General features: G+C 37.8%; 1 protein-coding gene across 8 annotated transcripts in view; it reads left to right on the forward strand.

Annotated features, from left to right (window-relative positions):
• The window catches only part of LOC137265983 (nucleolysin TIAR-like), a 202,271-nt gene that overhangs the window by 7,129 nt on the left and 168,625 nt on the right, over nt 1-26,517 (forward strand). For all 8 annotated transcript variants that reach the window (XM_067801475.1, XM_067801473.1, XM_067801471.1 and 5 more), the window contains exon 4: nt 20,770-20,865. In XM_067801475.1, coding sequence (XP_067657576.1) covers nt 20,770-20,865 — 96 coding nt within the window. The remainder of the gene's footprint in view (nt 1-20,769; nt 20,866-26,517) is intronic.

Here is a 26,517-nt window from a genome sequence, read left to right on the forward strand (position 1 = left end):
GTGTGGATTGCTGACTGTTGACACATGTCGTGTCCCTTTGATGTAGATTGATGCTCAGGCTGTTGATCACTGAACTGTTTGGTCCCGACACAATTATTTACATACCGCTGGAATATTGCAGAGTGTAACATTGTACAACTGGCCAGCAACGAATGAGGTTAATTCATTGTTAATCAGACATACCAGACAAAGACTCTCCTTGGGAGTCTTGCCTACAGCTTTGTGGACACTTTTTGTTTTCATGCCTCGTCTAGCTTGCACGCATTCATTTAACATGAGTTCAGTTGAAAGTGGCTTCTAATTCACTGGCGCAATCAGAAACTGCTCTTGTGATTGCAAGAATGATCCTTGGGGGGGTTTAGTTACTGTCTTCAAACACAACATTGTTATTACTGTTCCTAACCCTGAAATGATTAATCAGTTTGTATCGCATTGGTAACAGTAACATTTAGGTCATACAAAATTTATTGCCTACTTCCTGAAAGTATATAGACCTGTGAAGGTCCCGTTGTAGAATAGGCCTTCGGCAACCCATGCTTGCCATAAAAGACGACTGTGCTTATCGTAAGAGATGATGAATGGGATTGGGTGGTCAGGCTCACTGACTTGGTTGACACATGTCGTCGGTTCCCAATTTCGCAGATTGATGCTCATGTTGTTGATCACTGAATTGTCTGGTCCAGACTCGATTATTTACAGACCGCCACCATATAGCTGGAATATTGCTGAGTGGTGTAAACTAAACTCACTCACTCACTCACCTGAAAGTATATGTGCTTCTGTTTACATGAAATTTACTGTTAAAATTATTGGTAAGCTTTAAGTCATTTTGTTTTGGAGTGATAGGGGCAGTCTATTCCAGTTATGATGATATAAAACAGGGATGATGGGGGTAGTTTACTGGTTAAATGTTTGCTCAAAGACCAAGGACCTGGGTCGATCCTATTGTTACCATTCCTGGTGTTCCTGTCATGATGTTGCTAAGGAAAACATGCAGACATTTTGTTTTTAATATTTTTTTCAAGAAACTGACAGAAATGTAGTTTGAATGTCATTTGTGAAAATGCAGGTAGATTCTGAATTTGATCTAATATGGGATTCTGTGAAATAATGTTTTCCTTTTTCAAGACTTCTTCTGAAATGGGTCAAGTCGTAAAAGGAAGTCAGTGAATGTAACCAGTGCTGATGGAAAGTCAATTGTGTGAAATAAACATTTAGCTCCATTTTCACAAGTATTGAATTTTTTAGCAAGAGCACTGCATAGCCCCAGAGCTTTTGCATTCTTTGCTACTGAAAACCTGTAGGACTGTGAATTCAAATTTAACTTTGACTTAAATGAGTTATTGAATGTATCAACTCTGATTATAGCAAAGTATGGACTAAAAATTCAGTTCTTGATATCTTCAGGACAGTGGGGTCAGAGATATCACTGCAATATAACTGTATCATAGTGCTTTGTAGATGATTGTGATGTCATTGGTTACAAGATCACAATCAAATGACATCATTTCTCTTCCCTTTAGGCTTGTTATCTTTAACTAGTTATTTTTTACATACTGAAAAGTGACCTGTTTCTGGTGATAATTGCTCACTCTCCTGTCTTTTGATGTCAAATATACCAACACTAGCTGACAAATATTTCTTACTGGGCAGTTAAGTATTATCAATGCGTATCACAAGGCACCTATGTGAGATTATGCATATAATTACTAAGGGTGCAACACTGTAAATGAAATGACCGTTTTTTCTCCATACGTGATATCCAGACAGAACCTATTGAGGACTCTTAATTCTTGTCATGTATATTTTGTTATTGCGTTCATCTCATTCTACTAGTGATAATTTCATGATGACATCTACTGATGTTTGGACAGAATTATGGAAGGGACATAACTCTGTAATTATTGTTTTCAACAATATTAAATAATATTACCTTCGCACAGTTTCTGTATTGTGCGAGGAAACCTCTCTGATGTTGTTAAGTCTGTAGTTCAATTAGTACACAGTGTATAGATTTTTACCAGTTTATTCATGATATTATTTCATTTGAAAAACACCTCAAAAGCATGCAGCCTGTCAAAATTTGAATTCTGACAATATATATACATTCATTTTCCATGCTTTAAATGTTAGGAAGCATACATTTACTTAACAATTGGTTCATTTTGACAATCATGATAATGTAGTATTTCCTGATAGCATCGGAATGACAAGAACAATATTACTACTTTGTAAAAGTATGCTACTGCCACATGCCTTCTGTAGTATCAAGAAGTTTGATTGATCATTTTCCTACAAAGATAATACCGTAAAATATTTGCAGAAAGGTGAGATCCAGTGCCCTTTTTACTGAGCAGCTAAAAGCAATAGTTTAGCCTAGTGCTCGGAACAATCACCTGCTGTAATGATTAATTCCTTGTTCCTTTCACAACAAAGGTACAATATGTGGAGGCTGTTTTTTGATGTTCCAGATATTGATTGAATAGCACTAAAAGATGCAAAAAACATGGATATTCTCTAGTCCTGAGATTGGAAGTGGATATTTGGCCCAATGTTGGCAGGAAATGTCTGTTAAAATACACAAATTTCCTTTTCCGTATTCATTCTGCTGTAGTAGGTAATATTGAGGTGGCATATATTTTGCTGATAGCAGGAGGAAGAAAGGAAATGCTTTTAATGCTTAGTTTAACTTTGTTATGTGAAATTAAATGTTAAACATCAGTGTTAAAATGGCTTTAAATTTGAGTGAAATACAAGGTATGATCAAAATAATGATTTTTTGTTTCAATTTGCCTGCCCCAGGCACTTTGTTTGGAATTCTAGATATTCCTGGTGACTCACTTCCCTGCTCAGGGGAGGCATCACCATGGTCTGTTAGTCTTAGACAACTGGAAATCTAGAGGAATCAGTTTGGGTTTTTTTCTGCCAGATATTGTTATTTTGCATGAACCATTAGTTTAAAATTCATATCTGTTCTCTTGTTGCTTGATGTGTATGTTACACTATGAAATGGATGCATTCACGTAGGTCGGAAGTCTGTGAATAAGAATAATAACACAATGTATCTCAGGTTTGGCAGTTAAAGGCCTAAAGACCACATTAGATCTGATGAGTATTCTGGATTGATCTTCACTTTCTTTGGCGAGAGTGGCGTCACCAAAATTTTCATGAATGTCAAGGTCATGAAAGTCAAGGCCCCTGTCACAACTGTAATCTTAAATATTAGTGAGAGTGTCTTGATTGAAGAACCACACCAGTTATAGACTGCCATTCGAGGACTCAAGGACCAGGGCCCACTTAGGAAAAACTATGTCAGCTACGTGAAGTCTGTGATCTGTATTTCATACAGTGGTGCTATGGGAAAATATTTTCAAACACCATAGAGGGATTTGAATTTAAAAGACATCATAAAGAAAGGTTATGTAAACCTTTGTGAAAACTGCAGGGTTGAAAATTTTTACCCAGTTGAGTTCAGAACATACCTCATGAACTTTGTTTGCCCAAATTGATATAGCCTAGCTAACTGACTTAGTTGAAACGTGTCATTGCCAGGTATGAGAATTTTCTGCAAATCTGAGGAATTCTGTGTATTTGATGGCATTGGTGTCATTCATGGTATATGTTATATTGTTTCAATTAACATGACTCCAAAGAGGCCTGGCCCATTTTCCTCTTTTCACCTGTACCCATTCTCATCCCTGCATTGCAGCCAAATTGCATTGATCATGCTGTTGATCACTGGATTGTCTCATCCAGACTATATTTCCTATTTACAGACCGCTGCCATGTAAGCAGAATAATGCTTGGTACTGCATTATGCAAAAAAACAAACCACTAAACCAACCGAACTTGTTTAGCATAAAACAGTTTCTGCTTACCTCTTGGATGCCATCGAATTCTTGATAGTGTGCTCAGACTTTTGGTCAGTGTGACTGTTCAGGAAGGTAGATTGTTTGAAAGTTATATGAAATTAGTTTCACCTCATGTCATTCAATCTGACTGGTTGATAACTGTTGAAAGTCATAACTTCTTTAATGGAGATCGTTGAATATTTGAAATATGGTGTACTTTTAAGCCTGCATTGATGCAAATGTACCCATTTTCTATTAGAAGAAGCTGGAAGTAGCCTCTTACAGATTGGGAAGTGTATGATTATTCAATAACAGAAAAAGATTTCACCATCATATTTTACCATATGAAATACAATGGGGCAGTTCTCTGAGTTACGGACTGTAGGTGAATTGTGTCGGTGTGAAAAATGATGCTATGACAATTAAATAAAAACATCATGTCAGCTTGTCATCATGGCTTATGTTGTGTTTCTGTGGCATGTAGTGTGATGACATTTTTGAAAGGTGTTTGAAAACAGATCTGTGGATGAGCTCACATGATATGAATTTCCTCTTTGTTCATTGATAAATTTAGCTATGCTATGTGATAGTATCTGTCAACACTCTATCATTTATGGGATTTTGAAAAACATCAGTCATCCAATTTGATTCTCATTTTTTAGCCTCTTTGGTTTTAACCATGTTGTATTGCATGATATATTTTTGATTTTATGTCCTGGTTTGTGAATCCAATGACAAACATGCGAAATGAACTAAAAATTCAGATCTGTCTTATTCTTTTGGCTGAAGAGCCTACTAGAGAGTATTTAAGCACGTGCAAAGAAGATCAATATGGAACCGAAAGTATCTCTGGGATATAGCAAACAAACACCCAATGTAATTTCTTGTTAATTCCAACTTAAAGTACTGTTGGAAATAGATAAAAAAACATCTGTTTTTAGGCTGTTACTCTGTATCCCTAAAATGTACACAACTGCAAATAGGATATGTCGAAATAACTCACTGGGCACTCAGTTGGATGCAAAAGAGGATATCAAGAAAAGCATGTTTACTCATAAAATCGGGCACAACTTAGAAAAAATATAAACAGCTGCAGTAAACAATACATCAGACTATGCACACCATGCAGAAAAACGTCTTGTCCGCGGAAAACATGTTTTCTTGCAAAATCCATGCAGAATATGCCATTTTTCTGCCACAGAATTTGCTTATTTTAGAAATTGAGTGAAAACGAACTGACAGTCGAAATGAAAAATAGAGATAATCATAATGTCAAAAGTAGGATTGGTTACACATAAATCGAACTGACATATTTACTGTGACAACATTGTCAACATAATCATGATTAAAGATACTTTATTATTAAAACAAGTTTTGGGCATCTTTAAAAAAATATTAGATGGGCTTGACACCGCAAATGCGTTCTCAAAATCGATCATTTTGAAAATTGAAATTATTTCAGAAGTAGTTGAAATATAAAATTGTTATTTCCATGAAAGAGGAAGTTGTTGGCCTACATCTAAGTTACAAATGAGAGGAGAGAAATAACTTTCAGCGAGTGTGTAATTCTCAAACACAGAAAAAGGTGTAGGTGCTTTGTCATCTAACTTACTCACGATGTGATGTGTACTGTCGACTTAACATTAATCTGTGTTTGAGAATTAAACTATTAAGATCTGTATAATGTTTTTGTTGTTTTTCTTAAGTGTTTTGACCGCAGAATGTTTTGCAGAATATTGAAAAATAAGGTGCAGAATTTGCGGAATTCTTTAAATTTTACTGCGGAATCCAGGAGGGACTGATATAAGGCAGTTATGCCACTCAGCCAAGTATGACGACGGACAATGGACTCACTTGGCTTGAAATGTTTGCGCTGCCCACTTGCACAAGGGGGCATCTCAGAGAATTTCTGTGCTTTTCCATTTGTTTTGACTCTGTCTTATCCATTGTTAAACATGTTATGTGTCTTTCTTTTAAAAAATCTATGTTGAGGTATGTAAACAAATATGTTACCCATAGAAGAGCATGATATACCTAAAAATATCTAAGTGGCATGTCCACTCGAAAATTAACAGGACTAGATATTATTTGTAAATTGTGAAGACATGCTGTGTAGTTCAACCCAGTATAATTTCCCAAAGGGATTATCAGATGTTACCTGATATCTGTATCCCCCAACCAGACCCCAACCATCGTCTGCTACACCTGTCATGGTTTTTTGGTTTTGAGAGACCCCTCTTACCTGTTTCGTTTACAGTGATAGTGAGACTCCATGGTAGCTACATCCTTAATAGTTCAGCATTAAAGTTATTATTTTTACGTCACCTGTCGTTTATAATGTCTAATTTCAAAACGGGCATTTAAAGAGTGTCTTTGTAATGCAATATAGTTGGACACTAATTTGAATAAAGCCATGATGTGTTATAAATAAGTTGCTTTAGATTGAAAAAATCAGCATTGCTCATCTCTAATCTCTAATCTCTCTTTAGTAAACTCCTTTTTTAACATTTCCTGTCTCCCTACCACTGAAACTGTACTTAGGCCGAACTTACTTTAAGATCTATTTCACACTTTCACATATAAACTTCATAAATTGAGATAAATGTGAAAAAAAGACCTATTTTTTTTTTATTTCTGACAGTACTATAGTAACCATTTGACACTTGCTCCCTTACCGTTTGAAACTGGTAAGGGTGCATTGCACTATCCACAGTCTGTGTTACAGTGTTACTTTTAAGTGCCCCGTATATCTGGTGATTTCTTATAGTGATTTTATCATGTGTTTTATGCTATATACTGTCCAACACCATCTGAATGTACCTATAATTCAGATGAGAAATTACACTCAGACCCACACTTGCACACATGGTCACTTTGAAAGATGATTAGTGTATGGCATTCAGTTTGCATGTATACAGTTATGTATCGATTAGAAACAACCACTAACACATGTCTGATGCAAGATTATTGTCCAAATGAATGTTCTAAGGGATTTCGTGACTTTGACAAAAACATCAAAATCAAGAATGGGACCCCATGCATGTGTATGGGGCTACTGCGTATCATGCATTGTGTTTAGTCATGATAATAAAGGGAAATGGTGATCCGTCTATAGGATGTCTGTCCTTGAAACGTTTGTTAACATGTACACTTCCTATCCAAATTGAAATATCCAAATATTTATGTAGTTTTCAAAGATGGTTGAAGCATTCATCGAATGATTTATTGTAACAACATCATGTGTTCTACATCATTCGTTAGTTGGTTCCCTGCACACTGCAGGAATCCACCTATATGAAGACGCTTTGTAAATGTAAACTAGATCCTGTGATCAACATCCATGACTTCAGCCTATGCAAATAAGATGCGGTAGTGTCAACCAAGTAAACTCATTGTGACTACCTATTTTTGTTTTCTTTTTGTGGTAAGCATACTCTCCCATTGAAACGAGCTTGTGTCACTGAAGATCAATTCTTACCCAGATCTGAAAGGGTAGTAATGGATTTGTGTTCCTTAGACTGGTAGATGACCCTCGTTTGTCAGCTTAGTGGTTCCCTTACTCCTGATATTAAAAGAATTATCATGTTCACATTCCATGTAAGGCCAGTTGGGTATCCTAGTGGTTAAAGTGTTGGCTTGTCATGCTGAAGACCTGAGTTCGTTTCCCCCAATATGTAAAGTCCATATCAAGTGTTCACTTTGGTGATATTGCTGGAATATTGCTAATTGTAAACCAAAAGTCATTGTGTTCTGTAATCTGATTGGTTGAAAAACATGATCAAATGGTATTTGATTCCCGAAAACTGCAAGACTATTCGCTGTGTACTGACACATAGACACGTCACAAACAATTGTGTTTTTGTGTCATCAGTGGTGGTGACGTCATTCAAAGCATATCGTGGCGTAAAGGAAGAATGACGTCACAAATGAGCAGCCGAAGATGCTACCATAGGAACCAGCTAAAATGGCCAGCTGATGACACTTCATTGCTGTACCCTTACTCAATGTAAACCAGTGCAGATAGTAAAACCCTTTGGTTTACTTTTTTGTTTACATTGTCATCAAACACTATGTGTCGGCCAATTTTGGGGTGTTATTGAGTATTTGAAGCACAGGAATATTTCATTTGAAACCTCCGGCTGATACTTTCAGTTCCAAATGCATTTGGTTATGATAACATGCTTAGGTGCTTTTAGCGTGAGCGAATAAGTTTAATTTTAAGGTGCTTTTTGCAATATTCCATCTGGGGACATAAGAAATGGTCTTGAGTATGACGAGTGAAGGCTTTAGTCACTAGCGTTCCTTTCCAAGAGTGCTTACTAGTCAGTGACGTAGTAATTCTAATCTTGTTTAGAAAGTATTGTCTAAGAGTAATAAATACATTAAAACGTTTCAGGTTCACTGAACTGATCAGTTAAATCAGGTATCATGTTATACGCTCACTGTTGTGACAGAAGATTCACGTAAGGCTCTGTTGCACATTCTCCTTTTTTTTCTTTTTCAAAACCTTAGTAGAATTGCATGAGTCATCAATATGCAGCAATACTCTTCCTGCTCACCTATGTGTGAGAAAATTGTGACATGTCGTTACGACCTGTTTATGGCTGGAATGTAACATGTCCGCCTCAAAACAGCCATTCTTTAATTTCTTTAGATAGTATCTGTTGTCCTTGCATTATGTGCTAATAACTTAATCTGTGTCAGTCATCTCCCTTGTGAGCAGACTTTTGACTTCCGGCCTGTAATTCAAACTGCTCTCTGGACTGGGTTGGGACAGTGAGGAGGCCTAGTCGTTGAAACCTTTCCTGTTCATGACAAAGACTAGGGTTCAGTTCACCATCCCTCTCCACTACCATCCATCTATTGCCACATCATCCACCCTTTGCCCCCATCATTGGCACTACCCTCCATCTCTTGCCACCACCATCAATAATTGCCACCATCATCTACCCTTTGCCACCACCATCCATCTCGTGCCACCATCACCCACCCTTTGCCTCCATCATTGCCATCATCATCTATCATTGGCACCATCATCCATCCTTACCTCCATCATTGGCACCATCATCCATCCTTGCCTCCATCATTGGCACCATCATCCATCCTTGCCTCCATCATTGGCACCATCATCCATCTCTTGCCACCATCATCCATCCCTTGCCTCCATCATTCTCACCATCATCCATCTCTTGCCACATCATCCATCCCTTTCCTCCATGATCCACCCTTTTCACACAGTCACCATCCCTCTTCTTTGTTCTCACCACCCTCCCTTGTATCCACCATCCATCAACCTTCCTTTCTATTTTTCACCGGTACACCTTCCCACCCTCCCTGGGTCCCCCAATCTCTAATGACCCAACCCCTGTAATTCTCTCCCTTTCTCTCTCCCCATACACTCAATGCTCTTCATTCACCCCTCCCATGAAACTCTACTGTTATCAACAACCAGCCTGATGTTTTCCTAGCCACACCATGTTATTTTAACAATACTCCATATGCCCAAATGACACTGGGGTGTTGGATAATAAGTATAAAAACGATTGCCCTTGCAGCTGATGAGTCATTTGTAGATTGTCAATTTCATTGTGAAGTCGACAGGTTTACATATCTGCTGTCGTTATTAGCTAGTCTTCATTCATCAGCAGTGGTGCATAGGCTTCCTCTAGGCCTCAACAGACTAATGGAAAACAAGGTGGAATGGATTTACACTTGGGACTTCTTTCACGTAGGTGAATTTATTCACTTCATTTGAAATTGTGTTAGGTAAAAATAGATATGTTCCAGTTTTTGCTTTAGGCATGTCGGTCACATTGCCATTAGTTAGTTGTTTAGTCAACATCTGGATTGCACTTTCTGTGTGCTCTCAGTATCATATTTATCAGGTTACAGTGACCTTGTCACTTAAAGTAGTGTTTGGATATAATGGTTATGTCGCTTAATAGTTTTCTCACCGGGGAGCTCACACTTCAATACTTTTACGCTTTTCACCATTATCACCTTGCTATCATTCCCTCTGACCACCCTCTCCCTCAATATTCTGAACCTTGTCTTCCCTCTCATTTCCCTTTATCTTTACTCCCTATCTGTGTTTCCGCTCTTCCGCTTGCTGGTTGCCTGTCTTCATATCTCCAGTCTTCCATACTTTTTTTCCCCCTCCTGCTAATGTTTAGGAAGTTGTATTTTCTTTATCATATGTTTACCTCCATTTCCATGCTGAGCTTTGATAAACAGCAAATAGTAACAATATCAAACTGCCAGGCAAATAAGAGACTCCTAGCTTTGCCTTGGGAATAAAGTCCTGTGTTCACAGCCAGGCATATCAGATACTGATTCAACAAATGTGATTTATCTGGCTGTTCACCAGCAATAAACATCCATGAAGATCTTAATAGAAGATAGGTAATAGGACAAAGCAGATGAACCGCTCAGGTAGAAAGTAATCTAAATTGTGACCTCTCAGATACCTCTGGGAATGTTGATTTCAGATGATAATCTGCATTGTTTGTATTTCTTAATGAATTTTGATTTTATTTAGCATGAATGGTGTATCTGAATGTCTGTACAAGTTAGCCTTGTTAAAATGCCAAATCTGTCTAGAGATTTGTTTTGAGAGCTCATTTTTTGAAAGTATCTTGTAATTTTGGTTACAAATACAAAAATAATAATTTTAATAATTTGGCTCTGTGTGCGTGCGTGCGTGCGTGCGTGCGTGCGTGCGTGCGTGCGTGCGTGCGTGCGTGCGTGCGTGCGTGCGTGCGTGCGTGCGTGCGCACCACACCACACCACACCACATCACACTAGCTGGATCTCATGAACATTCTTTGATGTTGAATTTTCTTTGGGCTCTCCTTTTGTGAGAGTTTAATCTTTTTCATGTCTTGTTTGCTCCCTAATCCACTGAAAATAGAGAGGATGGCAAATTGAAAAAAAAGTAATTTCTATCTATTTATTTTTTGTCCTGGAGCTTTAATGGACAGATTTGTTGATCTGTTAACCGAAAAATTAAAGAAGTGTGGCCTTAGGCTTCTACCATGTCAGTCTGACCTTGGTGTTATTTCACTGTTATTTGCTGGTACAACTCAATTGAAACCAGTGTTAAAATTACCATGTGACCCTCACCCCCACCACACAAGGGGATTTGCCTTGACTTCAGTGATCGCCTATGGATACATGTTAAATCCACAGCTTGTGGCCATGTCCTTTAGACTGAGAATCTATGTCATAGAGGCTGCAAATAATCAGAATGCAGATTTCTCTGCCTGTGTTCCATATTTAGCATACCTAGTTGTCATATTAGCAGTATTTGTGTTGACCCATGACCCTTGACCAATGAGTATACTTTGTCATTCTGCTTTGTCTATTTCAGTGTGGTGTTTTTGCCATGTGATTATAATATGTTTGTGTAGTTTTAAGGTTAAATTTCCCACAGCTTGTTAAAAGTCACAAGAAATTTGTGGAGACAATTACATTTCTTGTGGAAATGTTTTATGTATGTTTTTTTAAGGTTTTCTTGTTTTATTATCTTCCTTTTTAAGGGGGTTGTTTTCAGCATTTTTTTTAAATGGTTAAGGGAGAGTGGACATATTATTTGAAGAAATAAAAGGAATTCCTTGAGTGATAGTTTTCATTGTTTGAAGTTAAGGGTGCCAAACATTTTTGAACGTCGACTGTAGTGTGTTTTCTAACCAGAGCTCCAGGTAAGATTTAGCTCATGATGGTTCTGTACCCACTGTATTTTTTATGAGTGGGGATTATTAAACTTAAAGTTGAGTGGGTATTTCACTTTCCGTTACTAACTCTTTTCAAATATTTGGGTATTTCAGTGATTATTTATTCTCAGCTAAGTGTAATGTCATTGAGAAAGTTTACTAAGCAGACATGTATTGCCTTATGCCATAGCTCATCAAAACTAGCTCAAATATAATGGAAACGATTTCATAAATAACCACTCATCCTGTACCGACAGCACAATGTCCTATACATACAAACTCTATAGTCCTATGTTAACACTAGTAACAGTATATCATGGTAGCAATCAACGTCTTTTTCAATCTGCAAGAGATTATTATGAATTTATTCTGTACACATGTCTTCGACTGTTAGCATATCTAGCATATTACATGCATAATTATTTTTCATTGCGTAATTAGAAATTTTTTATGGGTATTTTACTCAGATACACAATTTTTCTGGGCCTCTGTCTAGCGACCCCTTAAAACCATGTCTTGATCATTGGGGATGTGAGAAGGTGACTTTGATGCTTGTTTCCATCCCTGGATTTATTTGAGAAAATGAAGGAGGGGTCGTCATGATTGGCAGTGTTCGAAATGAAGTAGGGCCTCAGGATCCTTGAATTCTTCTCCAATGCTGTTTGAATCTGAGGCACTCTAAATCTTCAACTTTAAGCAGCATGGTTACTGGAAAAACCTTGACTTTCATGCCTAATTTCCAACACTGATCAGGGACGATGAGTGATCCCTGGGTGTGTGGGGATGAGATGTGGGCCGGAAGAGAGAGACGACCTGTAGCTGTTGATTGCTTTTATTAGATTAGTGGCAGTAACTTTGGAATGACCAGTGAGAGTGGAGTAGTGTTGAGGGATTTGAAGGCGTTTATGGTGTGACTACCAAGCTCCCTAGCTACTGGTAAGGTTTAGGGAGCTAAAGTACCGATATACTTGTCTCTTTGAATTGGAGCAGCTTGGTGAAACAGTCTTGGAGAGAACTGACATGAGTAGCACCTCAACTTCAAGATATTATTTAATGCATTATTCATTATTTAATATTTCCTAAAGGAAATGGTTCTGTCTCTTAATTTCACATACAATTTTGTCTCATCCAAACTATCATGTGATTCAGGTATGGCATCAGGAATAATAGAAAAATATATATTGATGTCCAAATGGGTGTTGGAAAATATTTGTAATGTGCTTTGACATGAAGGTTACAACTTGAAACCCCAGTTGAAACCTGCTTGTACATAGATTAGTAAATGTTGACATGGGTACTCGTGTTAAGAATAAGTTGCTTGCAATCTCATACATGTAAGAGGTGCATAAAACCAGGATAGTTTAGTCAGACTCTGCAACTGTGACAATTAATTTCTATACAGCTTGTGTGCATTTGATGTTCAAGCGGCGTATGGACAAAGACACAGTTTTTATCAATTTCAAATGTACGGAGAATTCGCATTGTGCAATTTTGTATGATTTTAATTTTGTATGTACTGTAAGTAGACATTAAGGCAAATACATGTGCATCTTCTGGCTAGCTATTCTCGAAACGTTCGTAGCCCTATGAAGTTCTTAAGCCCATTCTTTACACATTGGCTACGACCCAAGTTAAGAATTCCTAGGGCTACAAACGTTTCAAGAATAAGGGCCCTGTATATTAATGGAAAGACACCAAAATAGCATTTAAATATAACATTCTATCAACAACTAAAACATATATTTTTGATCCAGTGAATATAGACCATGTAAGAATATATTATACAAGTAAATAATTTGTTTCTAACTTCTTAGAATGGGAATGATAACCGTGCAAAATGACATATTCTTAAGATATAAATTGCTTCAAAGAAATAAAACTTATTACTTTACATTTCTTATGTCATGACATTAACCATGGTAATGTGATAGAATTATTATTGTCTAACCTTTTTCAGTATATTGTATACTTCTTTGTCAGTATGGCGTGGCTGCTTGGATTGTTGTTCATGATTTCAGTCACTGGTTTGATTATTCTCAGAATGTGAGTGTTTTTACGAAAGTGTAGCTGATTCATGTGCATGACTCCTTCCTGTGTAACCCTTATGATATTCATTGAAAATGTTAGGTTCAAGTGGTGTCTTTTGTCTCATTTATGAGAGGGGTGGACAGGTAGCCTTGTGGTTACAGCTTTCACTTGTCATGCCAAAGACCCAGGTTCGATTCCCTACACATGTACAACATCCTCTAAGGCCCATATCTGGTGTCCTGTACTTTGCTATTGCTGAATATTGCTGTGCACTCACTCACTCACTCACTCACTCACTACAAAATATATTTTCTTTAAATGACAGGTCTCTTTGCTAACAGTTATTAGGCCAAATAAAAAAAAGTGAAATCTCTCTTGGGCATCGACGTGTCACGTTTATTTGTGCACATGATTTATTTGCCATTAAAAAGAAAAATTGACTTGGCCATGTCTGGTCATCCATTTGTCCACTATAAGGAGTGTCTGTAACAAAGAATTTGACTGATTCTACAACTCATTAACATGAGTTAAACTTCCCAACTTCAGAGAGAAAAAAATAAGAATGTGTTCCTCTTGCGTCACTTATTTTTTATAAGTTAAAAATTTAGCAAAATGTCCCACTGCCATCATCACTTTTGAAAAAAATGGGCCAGAGAAACATTTCATCTTTTTATACAGCCTTATACCAATTATTTCTGTCCTTTGCTACCATGACAAATGAATCAGAACTCTCGTTTACGAGATATTTATGACCAAAAGGTTAAATATTGTTCCAACATCCGTTTAAAAAACATTATGCTGAAATTTTATACTGCGTTAATGAATAGATACAATGACCATCCAGAGATAAAAATGTGCATTGTTTCAAGTGCGACATGGGGCATTTGTCTTAATGTTCTGCTCTGTCCTAAGGGATTGAAATGTGCCAGTCAAAAAGTACATCTCAATGAATAAAGAAACAGATTATTTGAGATTGTGTTTAAGTAGAATTGGGCTTCAACAACTAATGCTCTTCTCAGAGGCCCCAAACAGAGTTGGGTGGTCAGACCTTCAGCTTTTTATAGTGTGTCCCAGTTGTGTAGATAGATGGAATCACTGGAATGTCTGGTTCTAGCTTGATTGTTTACTGACTTTGTTACGCAGTGGTCTATAAATTAAACCCACAACACTTTCACTAATCTATTTCCACTTTCATTCTGTTTGTGTTTCTGAGGATTGTATACAGTTGGTTCACTGGTCACAGTGATATAACCCTATTATGACAAAAAGGAAATACTAATGATAGGCATTGCAAATGCAGCCTATCAGCAGGCGAGTTCTTCAGCTGCTTGTAGGTTAAGATCCAATACTAATTTGAGAGGATGTCATCGAAAGCATGACTGGTTTAGTCTGATGTTCCAAAATACTATTCAAAACTGCTATCGAAGAAACCTTGTGCAAGTCAAAGTCCATGTGTTTCATGCAGTGAAAACAGCAGTTACGTACAGCAACTGCATGAATTTTCATATTTCAAGACAAAACACATATTCTATGTTTACTACATAGTTCTCCTGGACAGCCAGGAGAAATAAAGTTAGGGCCGGTTGAAAAGACCAGTCATTGAGATATTGTTGATGGGAAGAATTACAGATAATTATTGATTTGAAAATTAAATAATGCAGTGTAGAAATTTAAATCGAAAGGTACATTTTGTTTTCAATATTTTTTTTGTTGATACACAAACACTGAAATGACCTTGTTCCTATGGTGATTTCTTTGAGACTTTCTTTTTCATTTTTGCTCAAAGTTGCTTTGTGTGTTGATAATCACGTAAATAATTATAATTGTGCATCACATCAAGCGCTTGTACCAATGGATCAACATACTTGGGTACATGTTAATGGACTTATATGAATATACAAGAACATTCATATAAGAACTGGGTCACCTGTAATGCATTACGGTGTGTCCAAATCAGTCTCACTATTCCCTCCTAAGCCAATACAACCTGAGTGAGTGAGTTTAGTTTTACGCCACACTCAGCAATATTCCAGCTATATACACAATCCAGTGACCAACAACATGAGCATCGATCTGCGTAATTGGGAACCGATGACGTGTCAGCCAAGTCAGTAAACCTGACCACCCGATCCCATTAGTCGTCTCTTACGAAAAGCACAGTCGTCTTTTATGGCCAGCGTGTGTTGCTGAAGGCCTAATCTACCCCGGGACCTTCACGCGTCCCAATGCAATCTGAAATAGATGAAGTAGCTCATTTGACTAAAAACAAACTGAGGCAATTCTTTTTTCTAGTGACATGGTAGGTTAATATTCAGTCCCCACAGTGATCATCTGGACCAAGAAAAATTGTCAAGAGTATTGTTTAATGATTAATCATGTCTTCAGTGTTAGCTGAAAGATTGAGAGTGGTGAAACATGATATTCTCAGGAGTTGAACCCTGTTGTTTTAGCCAGTGAAACAGCAAGTACTGTGTAAAGGGTTATCTCGTAAGTCCATTGAACCCTGTTGTTTTAGCCAGTGAAGCAGCAAGTACTGGGTAATGGGTTGTCTCATAAGTCTGTCGAACCCTGTTGGTTTAACCAGTCAAACAGCATTGTGTGATGGGTTGATCTTGAGTGTGCTACCACAACATTACGAAACCGTGGGAGTAAGAGCGTTGTAAACATTTTTGACAAAATTATCTCGGCAGAGTGTCTCATTGGAAGCGTTGAACATGGCCTGGACATTTCCATTTTGACACAGGCTGAGGAAGATCGCATGTATGTTTTTATGGGGTTCAGGAAAGTTTGATTGATTCACAGTTTTGTACGGAAATTACACACTGTATTGATAATGGACCTGGCTAAAGACAGCCCTGTTGGGTTTGATTGATGGTACTATTATCTTATATACATAGAGCCCTGCTGGTGAACATTGCTGAGAAGGGCTGTAAATAGACTTAGAGATTGTTATACATCTCATTGTGATGCTGCCATGTTTGGTCCTGTAACAGGGAGGAGGAGAGAGGTTTGCCTGTGGCAGTATCATGAGGAGGATATCAAGTAGCAACTTGGGACGTTTATCCTTGTATGGAATTGAACTTCCCTTAGGTGTTATTGACAAGCACTTGATGTATTTGCCTTCAGTGGAAGAAGGTGGTTTGTTTGTTTGTTTAATGCCCAATCCAGCAACATTCCAGCTATATGGCCTCTAAATAATGGAGTCTGGACCAGACAGTGATCAACAGCATGAGCATCAATCTTCACAAGGTGTTATGATGTCAGCAAACCAGACCACCCATCCAGTTAGTTGCATCTTACAACAAGCATGTTTCCACACCTGAATGGTGGTAACGTGTCAACTCTTCTTTGAGCACTTTTGATACATGTCAGTATAAGTCAGACTTCCTCAGGCTACACGTCCATTTCTATGCAAGATTTTGAGAATTTGCTTGATTCTCTGTTCAGTAGTAATCACTGCCTCCAGCCTTGAACTAATTACAATGACAATAGTTTTCTATTTGCATGTATCCAGAATAAGTTTTGTTGTGTGGAACAATTCACAGTGCTGAAAAGGGTGGTTGGGGAACCTAGTGATTGAAGCGTTTGCTTGTCACAGCGAAGACCCGGGTTTGATTCCCCACATGGTTACAAATGTGATGTCCATTTCTGGCTCTCCCTCCATGATACGGTTGGAGGATTGCTAAAAAAAGTGACAAAAACTCACAAAGTGCTGAAATAATTCCATTGGGCTTGACAGGAACATATAGTCAATTGTTTGAATCATTGTTTCTCTCTTGGGTTGTGATGGGCGTAGGGGTAGTGGTTAAAGCATTCACTGGTCATGCCGAAAACCTTTGATTGATTCCCTTCATGGGTACAATGTGTGAAGCCTGTTTCATGTGTCTGCGTCTCTTCCTTTCCCCCTTCCCCTGAATACTACTTGAAAATTCACTCTCACTCACTCACTCACTCACTCACTCACTCACTCAGTTTCTCACAGTTATGAACAACAACATGAAATGAGTGAGTATGACTTAATGCCGGTTTTAGCAATATTCCAGCAAAATCACTATACACAAGAAATGGCTTCACTCATTACTCATGTGGGGAATCAAACCTGAGTCTTCGGCATGGCAAGCCAACACTTGAACTACTTGGCTAAATCACATAGAAGTAATACATGTACCTATTGGTTGTATGTTCAACAGTCTCTTCAGATACATTTGTTGAGGACATGATGGGTAAGCCATGTGGCTCAAATGTGGCACAACACTGGGTTTGTTTCTTCTTAATGGTTTGTGTATGTATAGTCATGGGCATGGTAGTATTCACTCACTCATAGTCAGCCACCACGTAGTTAAAATATTACTGTATGGGGTATTTAACAACAAACCAGCTAACCACTTATAGTTGGTGGCTCAAACACCTAAGCCATAGCAGTTGTTTATTCAACATTTGTCGGAGTCTACTGTCATGTTTTTTTTGTTGTTTACACCCAGTCATATGTTGACACTTGACTCAGCCGAAAATATGCAGTTCAATAACTTGAGATTATTTGACCTGTAGTGTTTGGATACAGTGGAAAGATTGGCACAATAATGTAAAAAGCCATCCTCCAACTCTCATAGGAATGTGCATAATAAGATTTATGGATATCGTTTTAATACCAAACTCCAGAAAAATGTTTATCATCACTTTTACAGAAGCACGATTCCACTGAGAAACATAAAAGCACACGTCAAACTAAAGTTGTTTCTATTCCCACAGGTAATGGCATAAAAGAATTACATGTTCTGCTTATTGTTTAACGGTCACATAATGTCAATAAGATGGGGGAAAAACTCACAATATCTGCCACATAGTGTTTTATATTAACCAAACACAGGATAATATCTTTGAAAGGTCATATAAATTGCAATTTGTAAAAATTCAGAAAACCTCTCATAGTTTGCAATTTTGACAAGTAATGAGAGTACGCTATAGTGGTGCAGGAATCAGTTTGTTGCTGTCCTGCTGGTTAGTTGAAATTGATATCATTCTCACCCAAGTTCCAGTAATAATGATGATAATTCTTTTTAGTTTTTAGCTCAGAAATCATGACGTTTAGACATCATTTCACTGAAATTTGAAGTGTGTTGAGTAATAAAATTGAAGCAGGTTGGCATAATTTGATTAATCTGGGAATCAAGGCATCTTTCAGCCATTGCTTCATTGAGTCTCAGATGCTAAAATGGAACTGCCAAAGAAAACTGAAACCCTTTTCTTTGTCTTTGAATGTTCGGGATGACAAGCATATGATCCTTATCACAGTGCTAATGTTTTGATATAAAAGAATTGAAGGATACCCTGATTAAAATGCTGTTTCCAAAGCCTGAGGGAGCCTTTTGATGGCTGACAATACCTTCACAGTTGTTGAATAACTTGGCACCTTCGTGTGTAAGTCGTAGGCTTCAGTGCGTCCAATAGCTGAAGGAATATTATTTTACAAAGCAGTCAGCAACACTTCATCGGTATTTGGGAAGTCTGTAAACTGAAGCCAGACGCAAGGCGGGATAATGGCTGTACTGAATTCAGTTTGTTATTTGTGGTCACCAGAACCAGATATTAACTATTATTTTCAATCTTTATAAGGGCATGTGTTTTAGTTGAATTCTTACGTCGTTTTTTTAAGTGAGATACACATGAATGGAACATGTACTGACCTTGCAGAAACGCAAATCACGTTAGACTCTAACTTGTACACACCAAAATCAGTGCATGTCCTTGCACACACACACTCATACACACACTCATATGCACTTGAATATCCTAAAAGGATTTATTGTTCCAATATTGAAGTTTATGAACTGGTCAAATACAACGTTCCAGATTACTGGTGTCTCAAAAAAGAAGAAAGGTTAAATTGCCCAAATAGCTCCCTTTTCAATGTAATACATAAATGTTTTCTACAGTTTTTGAATAGTGTGATGTTGACTTGTTGAATATCATCTGCAGTTTGTTTGTGATTGTTGCATGCATCATAAGTGACTTTCAGCTTAGATTTGGAGTAACTGTGTCAATGACTGAATTGTCTTATATTGACTTGATTATGTGCAGACTGCCGTCATATAGCTGGAATATAGCTGAGTTAGGAGCTATGCAAATATATACGCCCACATACACATGCACAAACAAACATATTGCCATGTGACGGGTCATGGTTGGTACTGTCTCTAGTGTCTCATGGTACAGAGTTGTGTCCCTTAGAGATCTCATGTGATAATCCCAGATTGTGTTTCTAGCTTTTTACATTATGTTGGGGCGCGGTAGGGGTAGCTTTGTGGTTAAAGTATTCACTTGTTACGACAAGTACTCGCATCCCACATAGGTAGTGTGTGAAGCCCTTTTTAGTCCCCTCCAGGATATTGCTGGAATACTGCTAAAGTGGCGTGAAACTTACTTACTCACTCACTCACACACCATGTTGGTTTTCACAACAGGGGAAGTGTCTCAAAACCTTCATCAGTATAAGCTTTCATTCCACACCAACAAGCGGAAACACTATCATGTGAAATACCTTTACTCAGCATTGATTAATTCTTGCTATAACAGAGGTAACTGAAGCATCACTGAATCTGTAGCCTTAGGCTAGGATGTGGCCTGTAGATACTGAAAAATGCCTTTTCCATTTTCAATGTTTTGCCTAACTCGTATTCTTATTGCGAGTGTCGTAAGCTTGGTAAAGTTGATAAAGATTTATGTTGTAAGAGAAATGTCAGCACAAGTCGGGACTGAGCTTCTTAGTGATGGGCTTTCTGTCAGGAGAGGCTAAATAGGTTGTTAGCTGACACAACAATCTTGCCAATCAAGACAAATCAAATTGTCCCTGCCATTATTCCTATGCTAGGATTCTCGTCTACGTCCCCATTCGATGGTACACATGCCCAATCCGTTTAGCAAATGGAGGTCTTGAAACTCGTACTAGAACCGCAGGTAATCGGCTGATTAGATGTTGTACAGGTTCAGATATTGCCCAATTGGTCTGGCATTGTGGCTGACTTTAAAGAGTCAACATTGTCCTTCCTTGAGGGTATCGCACCGCAATTCCGTGTATTTAGGTAGGTGAGTGTATGGATTTTTTGGCGGTAGACATATATTTGTTTGCGTCTGTGAAATCATTTTCCTGATCTTTATTGATGTTTTTGTATCTTTTGCAGCCTGGAAATGACCCCTATGCGTTCGTAGAATTCTACGAGCACAGCGCAGCTGCGTCTGCGTTAGCGGCAATGAACAAGCGGAACTGCATGGGACGAGTAAGTAAAAATATTAATGCATTAATTGCCATGCTTTTTTTTTGATAAGGCATATTACCATTGTAATACATACATGCATTAAGGTTTTCATTTTCAGCACATGAATTTCAGTGTCTAGAATCCTTCCTTTTCAGCATCATGAACAATTGTTTCCAGGATTCTGCCCATTTTATGTGACAATTTTCATGTGTTTTAGTTTATTTTGTACCTGTGTGCCCTGTACAGGTGAAATATAAACTTAGATCTGAGGCTTGGAATGACAATATCTTTTCAGGTGGTTGTTGTAGCCATTTGATTATTTTTTGATGTTAGGAAAAAAATGCTTTTTGACACTTGTGTTCTTAATTCTCATTTCAGTTCTGACACATGCTCTCTTTTGTTAGATTATTTTTAGTTTTCAGACACATCTGGGAGTGAAATATAATAAGCCAAAGTTGCGTGGTCTTTGAGAAAAAGGTTTTCCAAATTATGGAAATGAATTTGTTTTGAGTCTCGCTGTCTGTTGTGATATAGTCGTCAAAAATGCTATTGTAATGAAATTCTCTTATTTGATAATGTAGACTTCGGTGATACAGTAATGTCAAAGTTTGCCTGGAGCAAAAATCACTAATGGTTCTTTTACAGCAACAATAACACTTGTATGTCATTGGGAAAATAGTATATGCAATTTAACGTGGCCGGTGTGCAATGGTGACAGTGATTTATTTATGGATTTTCTGAATGAGTGATGCATGTTTTGTTAAAGTAGCAAAATGTTCCAAGAAAAGAAAATGTTATGTGTACACTTGTTTGAATGAGAGACACAGGTCTTTCGTATGTTATCATATTCTGCTCAGTCTTCTTTGTTTTATTGATTCAATAGCCTTTAATGTTGTACACATAGGGCATAAAGGAAAGTTTGTAGGAATATGATACCTAAGTATCAGATTCATTATTCATAGTTATTGTGGAGCAGTAGGGTAGCCCAGTTGTTAAAGAGTCCACTCATCACGCTGAAGATCCAGGTTTGATTCACCACATGGGTACAATGTGTGAAAACCATTGCTGGTGTCCCAGTACATGATATTGCTGGAATATTGCTAAAATGGCATATTACCCAAATTGACTCTCTCAGCCAACACAGACATCACAATTCTTTAACTCACCAATCAGGTTTCAGTATTCCTAAAATGCACACATTCAATTAAATTACGCCATTTGATCATGCAACCCTTATGTCAAATGTGTGCACTACATGTACTCTAACAGGACACCTGAGTTCTCACAGAATGCCACATTGCCCCAATGTAGACCAGTCTTGTGATGTCCACTGACTTCAGTAGGTACTGACCCAGCTAAGCGAACAGACAGACTTGCATGTCTGGACTTCCCGAAGGAATCACTATCAAACTCTAGTGTTCTCCATTTAATTTGGTTTGGACTATCTATACTTACATTATTCTAGGAACCTGTCAGTGTTTGGGGTAAGGCACAAAGTGGAACATGGGTTAATAATTGATCAAAGGAGAAGTTATTTAATTTCTTCTAGTTAAGGTACAAAAATAGCCCACACAATTGGTCATTTTCCACCAGGGATTCGGATATAGATATTTGGTGGGGAAGAGGATAAATGTGTAAGTCTTTGTCATTCTTACTTGAGAGGAAATGAATAAGGAAAAGAATATGCTGTGATTAATGAAGTGTCTTTTATTTGCCTAGGAAATGTAGTTATTATTTTGGCAGTGACTGCATGACCGTAATCAAAGTCATTGGCGTCTAGGTGAGGAGAATTTTTTAGTGTTGGTAATAGTTGGCACAGTACACCCAAGTTCATTTTTTTCCATATAATATATCATCTGAAATAAGTACAAAACGACCAAGGGTTGTGATTCACATACATATGTTGGCAGAAAATCCACTTTTGAAATATAAGTATTGTTGTTGTATGTAAATTGTATTGTACCCGTTTCTACTTAAATCCATATACGGGTGGTTGGGTAGCCTAATGGTTAAAGTGTCAACTTGTCATGCTGAAGACCAGGGTTTGATTCTCTACATGGGTACAATGTGTCAAACCTATTTCTGGAGTTCCCCCACCATGATTCTTTTGGAATATTGCCAAAAGCGGCATAAAACCATACTTACTCATTCAAGACTGGCATAAGTAGGAAATTGTGTTCTCAGAGATAATGGTTCTGACTGGAAACACCAATCAAAGAGTTCAGGAGCACCAGATATGGGTGCGATACAATTCGTATCCCAGTACAGCATTGTCCATATTTGTAAGTGAATCACATCCTGTATTTTGTGTTATTGTTTCAGATAACAGCATACAAGCTTGAGGGCACTGTGCCGAGTCTGCTATTTATAGGCAACTTGGAAATACTATACAATCTGCATAATCTAGTTATTGAACAGTTTCTTATACTACCATGTGGTTTGATCAGAATCCATTAAACTTGCAGTAGTCTTGTTGATGAAACCAAATGTGAAGTGATACAAGTTTTCCATGAGACTCGTGTGTGTTCTGATATTGGAAAGTTGTCCCAGATAAGCACTGCGAGTGTGTTCATAACACCATTTTGCTATTGCAACCATGTCTGATGATAATGAAGTTGAAAGGAAGTATCATCCTCCCAAAGAGGATTCCAAAAGGGTTTGTTATGCAGAATGAAATCATGTAATAAGATTCGTTTGAAGCCGGTTGGTCTTGAACTGGGCCTGTATGTTAATGGTTTAAGGATTGAGTCAAATTTGTTGGATCTTCTTCCAAGAGGTCTCTTTTCTACTCTGTTCTCCAAAGCTTGAGAATTCCCATTTCTATGCTTGGTGATGGTGAGCCAGGCAGATTATCTCCCATTAATCACTGTGTGCAAAAGGGTGATGCAGAGCTTGTTTGAAGGCATCGATTCCCATTCTCTGCAGCATTCAGATCCCTTTTGTTGAAAATTTTGAATATTTTATTTTGACATTTTACATGGTATAAACTTTGAAGGTTGTTCTCTTCATGTGTGAGAAAATAGTTCATTTGTGTTGGCAATTTTCAACCATCTGCTTTGGACATGAAAATTTAAGGGTAAAAATGTCCGTTTCCATGGTTACAGTGATGAAATTCCACAGAGTATCTCAACTATAACAGCCCTTTGTGTTGCAATAAGTAAGATTCCTATGTTGTAATGTATCTGTGAGTCATCAGCTGGGTTTTCCAACAGTGTTGTTAGGGCTACTTTGCAAACCATGTGCCAAAGGAATATAAAGAGAAGGTGGAGGGGGGGTCATTATTCTGTTCCTGTGATATATTATCCTGTATTAACTTTAATATGGAGTATAACCTCTGAAGTAGCATTCTTGTCACTAAGATATTGAGTTTTACCACCAGTGTGTTTTCTATTTAAATATATTTACACAAATCTATACTCGATGCCCTCTTTGTGACAAGCAGAGATGCTTTATATGATCAGAAGTTCTTAAGATTTCAGAGAAGATTTTCAGCATCATTCGATTGTTATTCAAAATAAATTGACCGAGGCACGAGAAAATTCAAAAGCTGCGAAACAATATGCTGGTCTGGATAATGTTTTGTGTAATGGTGAGGATAAACAACTTTGGTGAATAACATTAGAGCACAATGAAACAGTTATTGTGTTACGATTGATCAGGTACGAGATATCGGAAGGGACAGGAATGACAGCTCAGTAGCAGTTTCGCAGATGTTTCTGGTTTTAGGTGCTCAATGCATTTGTCTTTTAATCCATGAGGTGTTTGTAGCCATGAAGACATGAGGAATAATTCACTTACAATAATCAATAATGTGTTTTCTAACAATAGCTCTGGTAATAGTGTGTTCTGTCAACTGTCACTGCGAGGAATCAAGCGAGCTGGAAAGACACGGGTTGGCGGGGCGCGAAGGGCCAATGTCAATCTGACAGAATATATCCTAAATGCTGCAGCTCTGTCATTTGCTGTGAAACGCGCGTTAAAATATCTGTCTCGGCCACGACATCACTGCCAGTCAGTGGGCCACGGCCTTCAATGGGGGTATGCTGAATTGAGCTGGTCAATCAAGCTGCTTTGCCATTGAAGAGTGGAGTGAAAGGCAGCCAGGTCTTGCCTGAACTTTGTGAAATCGAAAGCCGAATGTCAGCCTGTTATCAAAGTCATGTCATATCCTTTATCCTCAGGAAGTACAGACACCAAAGTCGACTTCCCTCTGCTTTTCCTCCACTCTCACTTGAAAAGCGTTTTGATAATATTTTGGTCAGGAATATCAGTTTGCATTGACAGTTTTTGTTCAGCATTCTGTTAGGATAGAAAAGTGTTTTGTTTCCGCCATAAGGAAGTATATTGCATGTGTTAGCTATTTAGAAATATTGCAGTGGAAAATGTTTGATGACATTTTATTTCCTGTGTGCTTGGAAATGTATGTTTTCCCATATCGCCATTTCTTTCATTACTCTTTTTATTGATAAAACTTTTTATAAACCACATTTTAATAGGATTTATGGAAAAGCTTAAATTAAAAAAAACATGAGTGCAGCCTTGGGCAAAATATTTTGATTGCCTTGCTATACATAATATTTTACAAGCTGATAAATGTCTTTTATAGAGGCATTAAAATCAAGATTAACATACAGAATCAATACTAGCATCTGTTCTTGTGTCCATGTATAGTTCACAGAGGTGGGTCATAGATGCTGTAGGCTAGAGTTACCTCCCTTTGAGCACAGCCTCAGAGACTCAACCCAATATGCATGGTAGAGGTAAAAATCAATTACTCTAGGATGCATTCATCGATGAAATTGAATCAAAGGAAGCGCCAAGCTCGGCTTCATCTGGCAGAATGTCTCATCATCACCTCAAATCCAATGACGGCGTCCTAGGCAGGATATCCTGTCAAGCACCACATGCGTGTTGGTAGTTGGAGCGCGGCCACCGCGGAAGTCCTAGTCTAACAACTGGGCAATGACTGGAGTCTGGATTGTACCTCCACTCAGACGCATACAAACCAACTTGTCACATATCAATGGAGGCCCTCTTGCTCCTGGTCAGGACGGTTGTTCACCTCGTCTAAATATCCCCTCCATTAACGGAAATCACTATAGCTTTATCCTTCTGCTGTCTCCCTATTCTAATCAGTATTTATTGTATTAGCTTGATGTTTGTCTCTGAGCCTAGATCATGCAAACACACACACACTAATGTCTGCATGCTGGATTAGAGCATTAACAACCAATACTATGCCTTCAAGGCAAAAGGAAATAGAGCTGTATCCTACGAACGACTGCTGTACAAGATAAAGTGATATTAGACTTGTATTCGTAATATTCTTGGTTTAATTGAACGATTAGGGATCTTAGACTATGAACAGGCTAGAAAATTTTTATTTTTTACAAGATTGCGCACTCGATGTATCTGTTACTGTGTTAACTATACAGATGTAACTTGTAATCAACATGTTTTGATCAACATCGATATCCATCTGATAATTTATCTAAACCAAATCTATTATGACACTGTCATTTTAAGAAACACACCCACCTCATTGATTGGATGTTTCAAATTATCCCTAGAGTATTAATAAAATCAAGTCTGAAGCAACAGATATATCTTACCGGTATACTTTACTCTTTAAATGATGATACAAAACTGCATATCTCATCAATATTGTATCAT

The sequence above is a fragment of the Haliotis asinina genome, chromosome 15 (assembly GCF_037392515.1).
Source record: "Haliotis asinina isolate JCU_RB_2024 chromosome 15, JCU_Hal_asi_v2, whole genome shotgun sequence".
NCBI lineage: Eukaryota > Metazoa > Mollusca > Gastropoda > Lepetellida > Haliotidae > Haliotis > Haliotis asinina.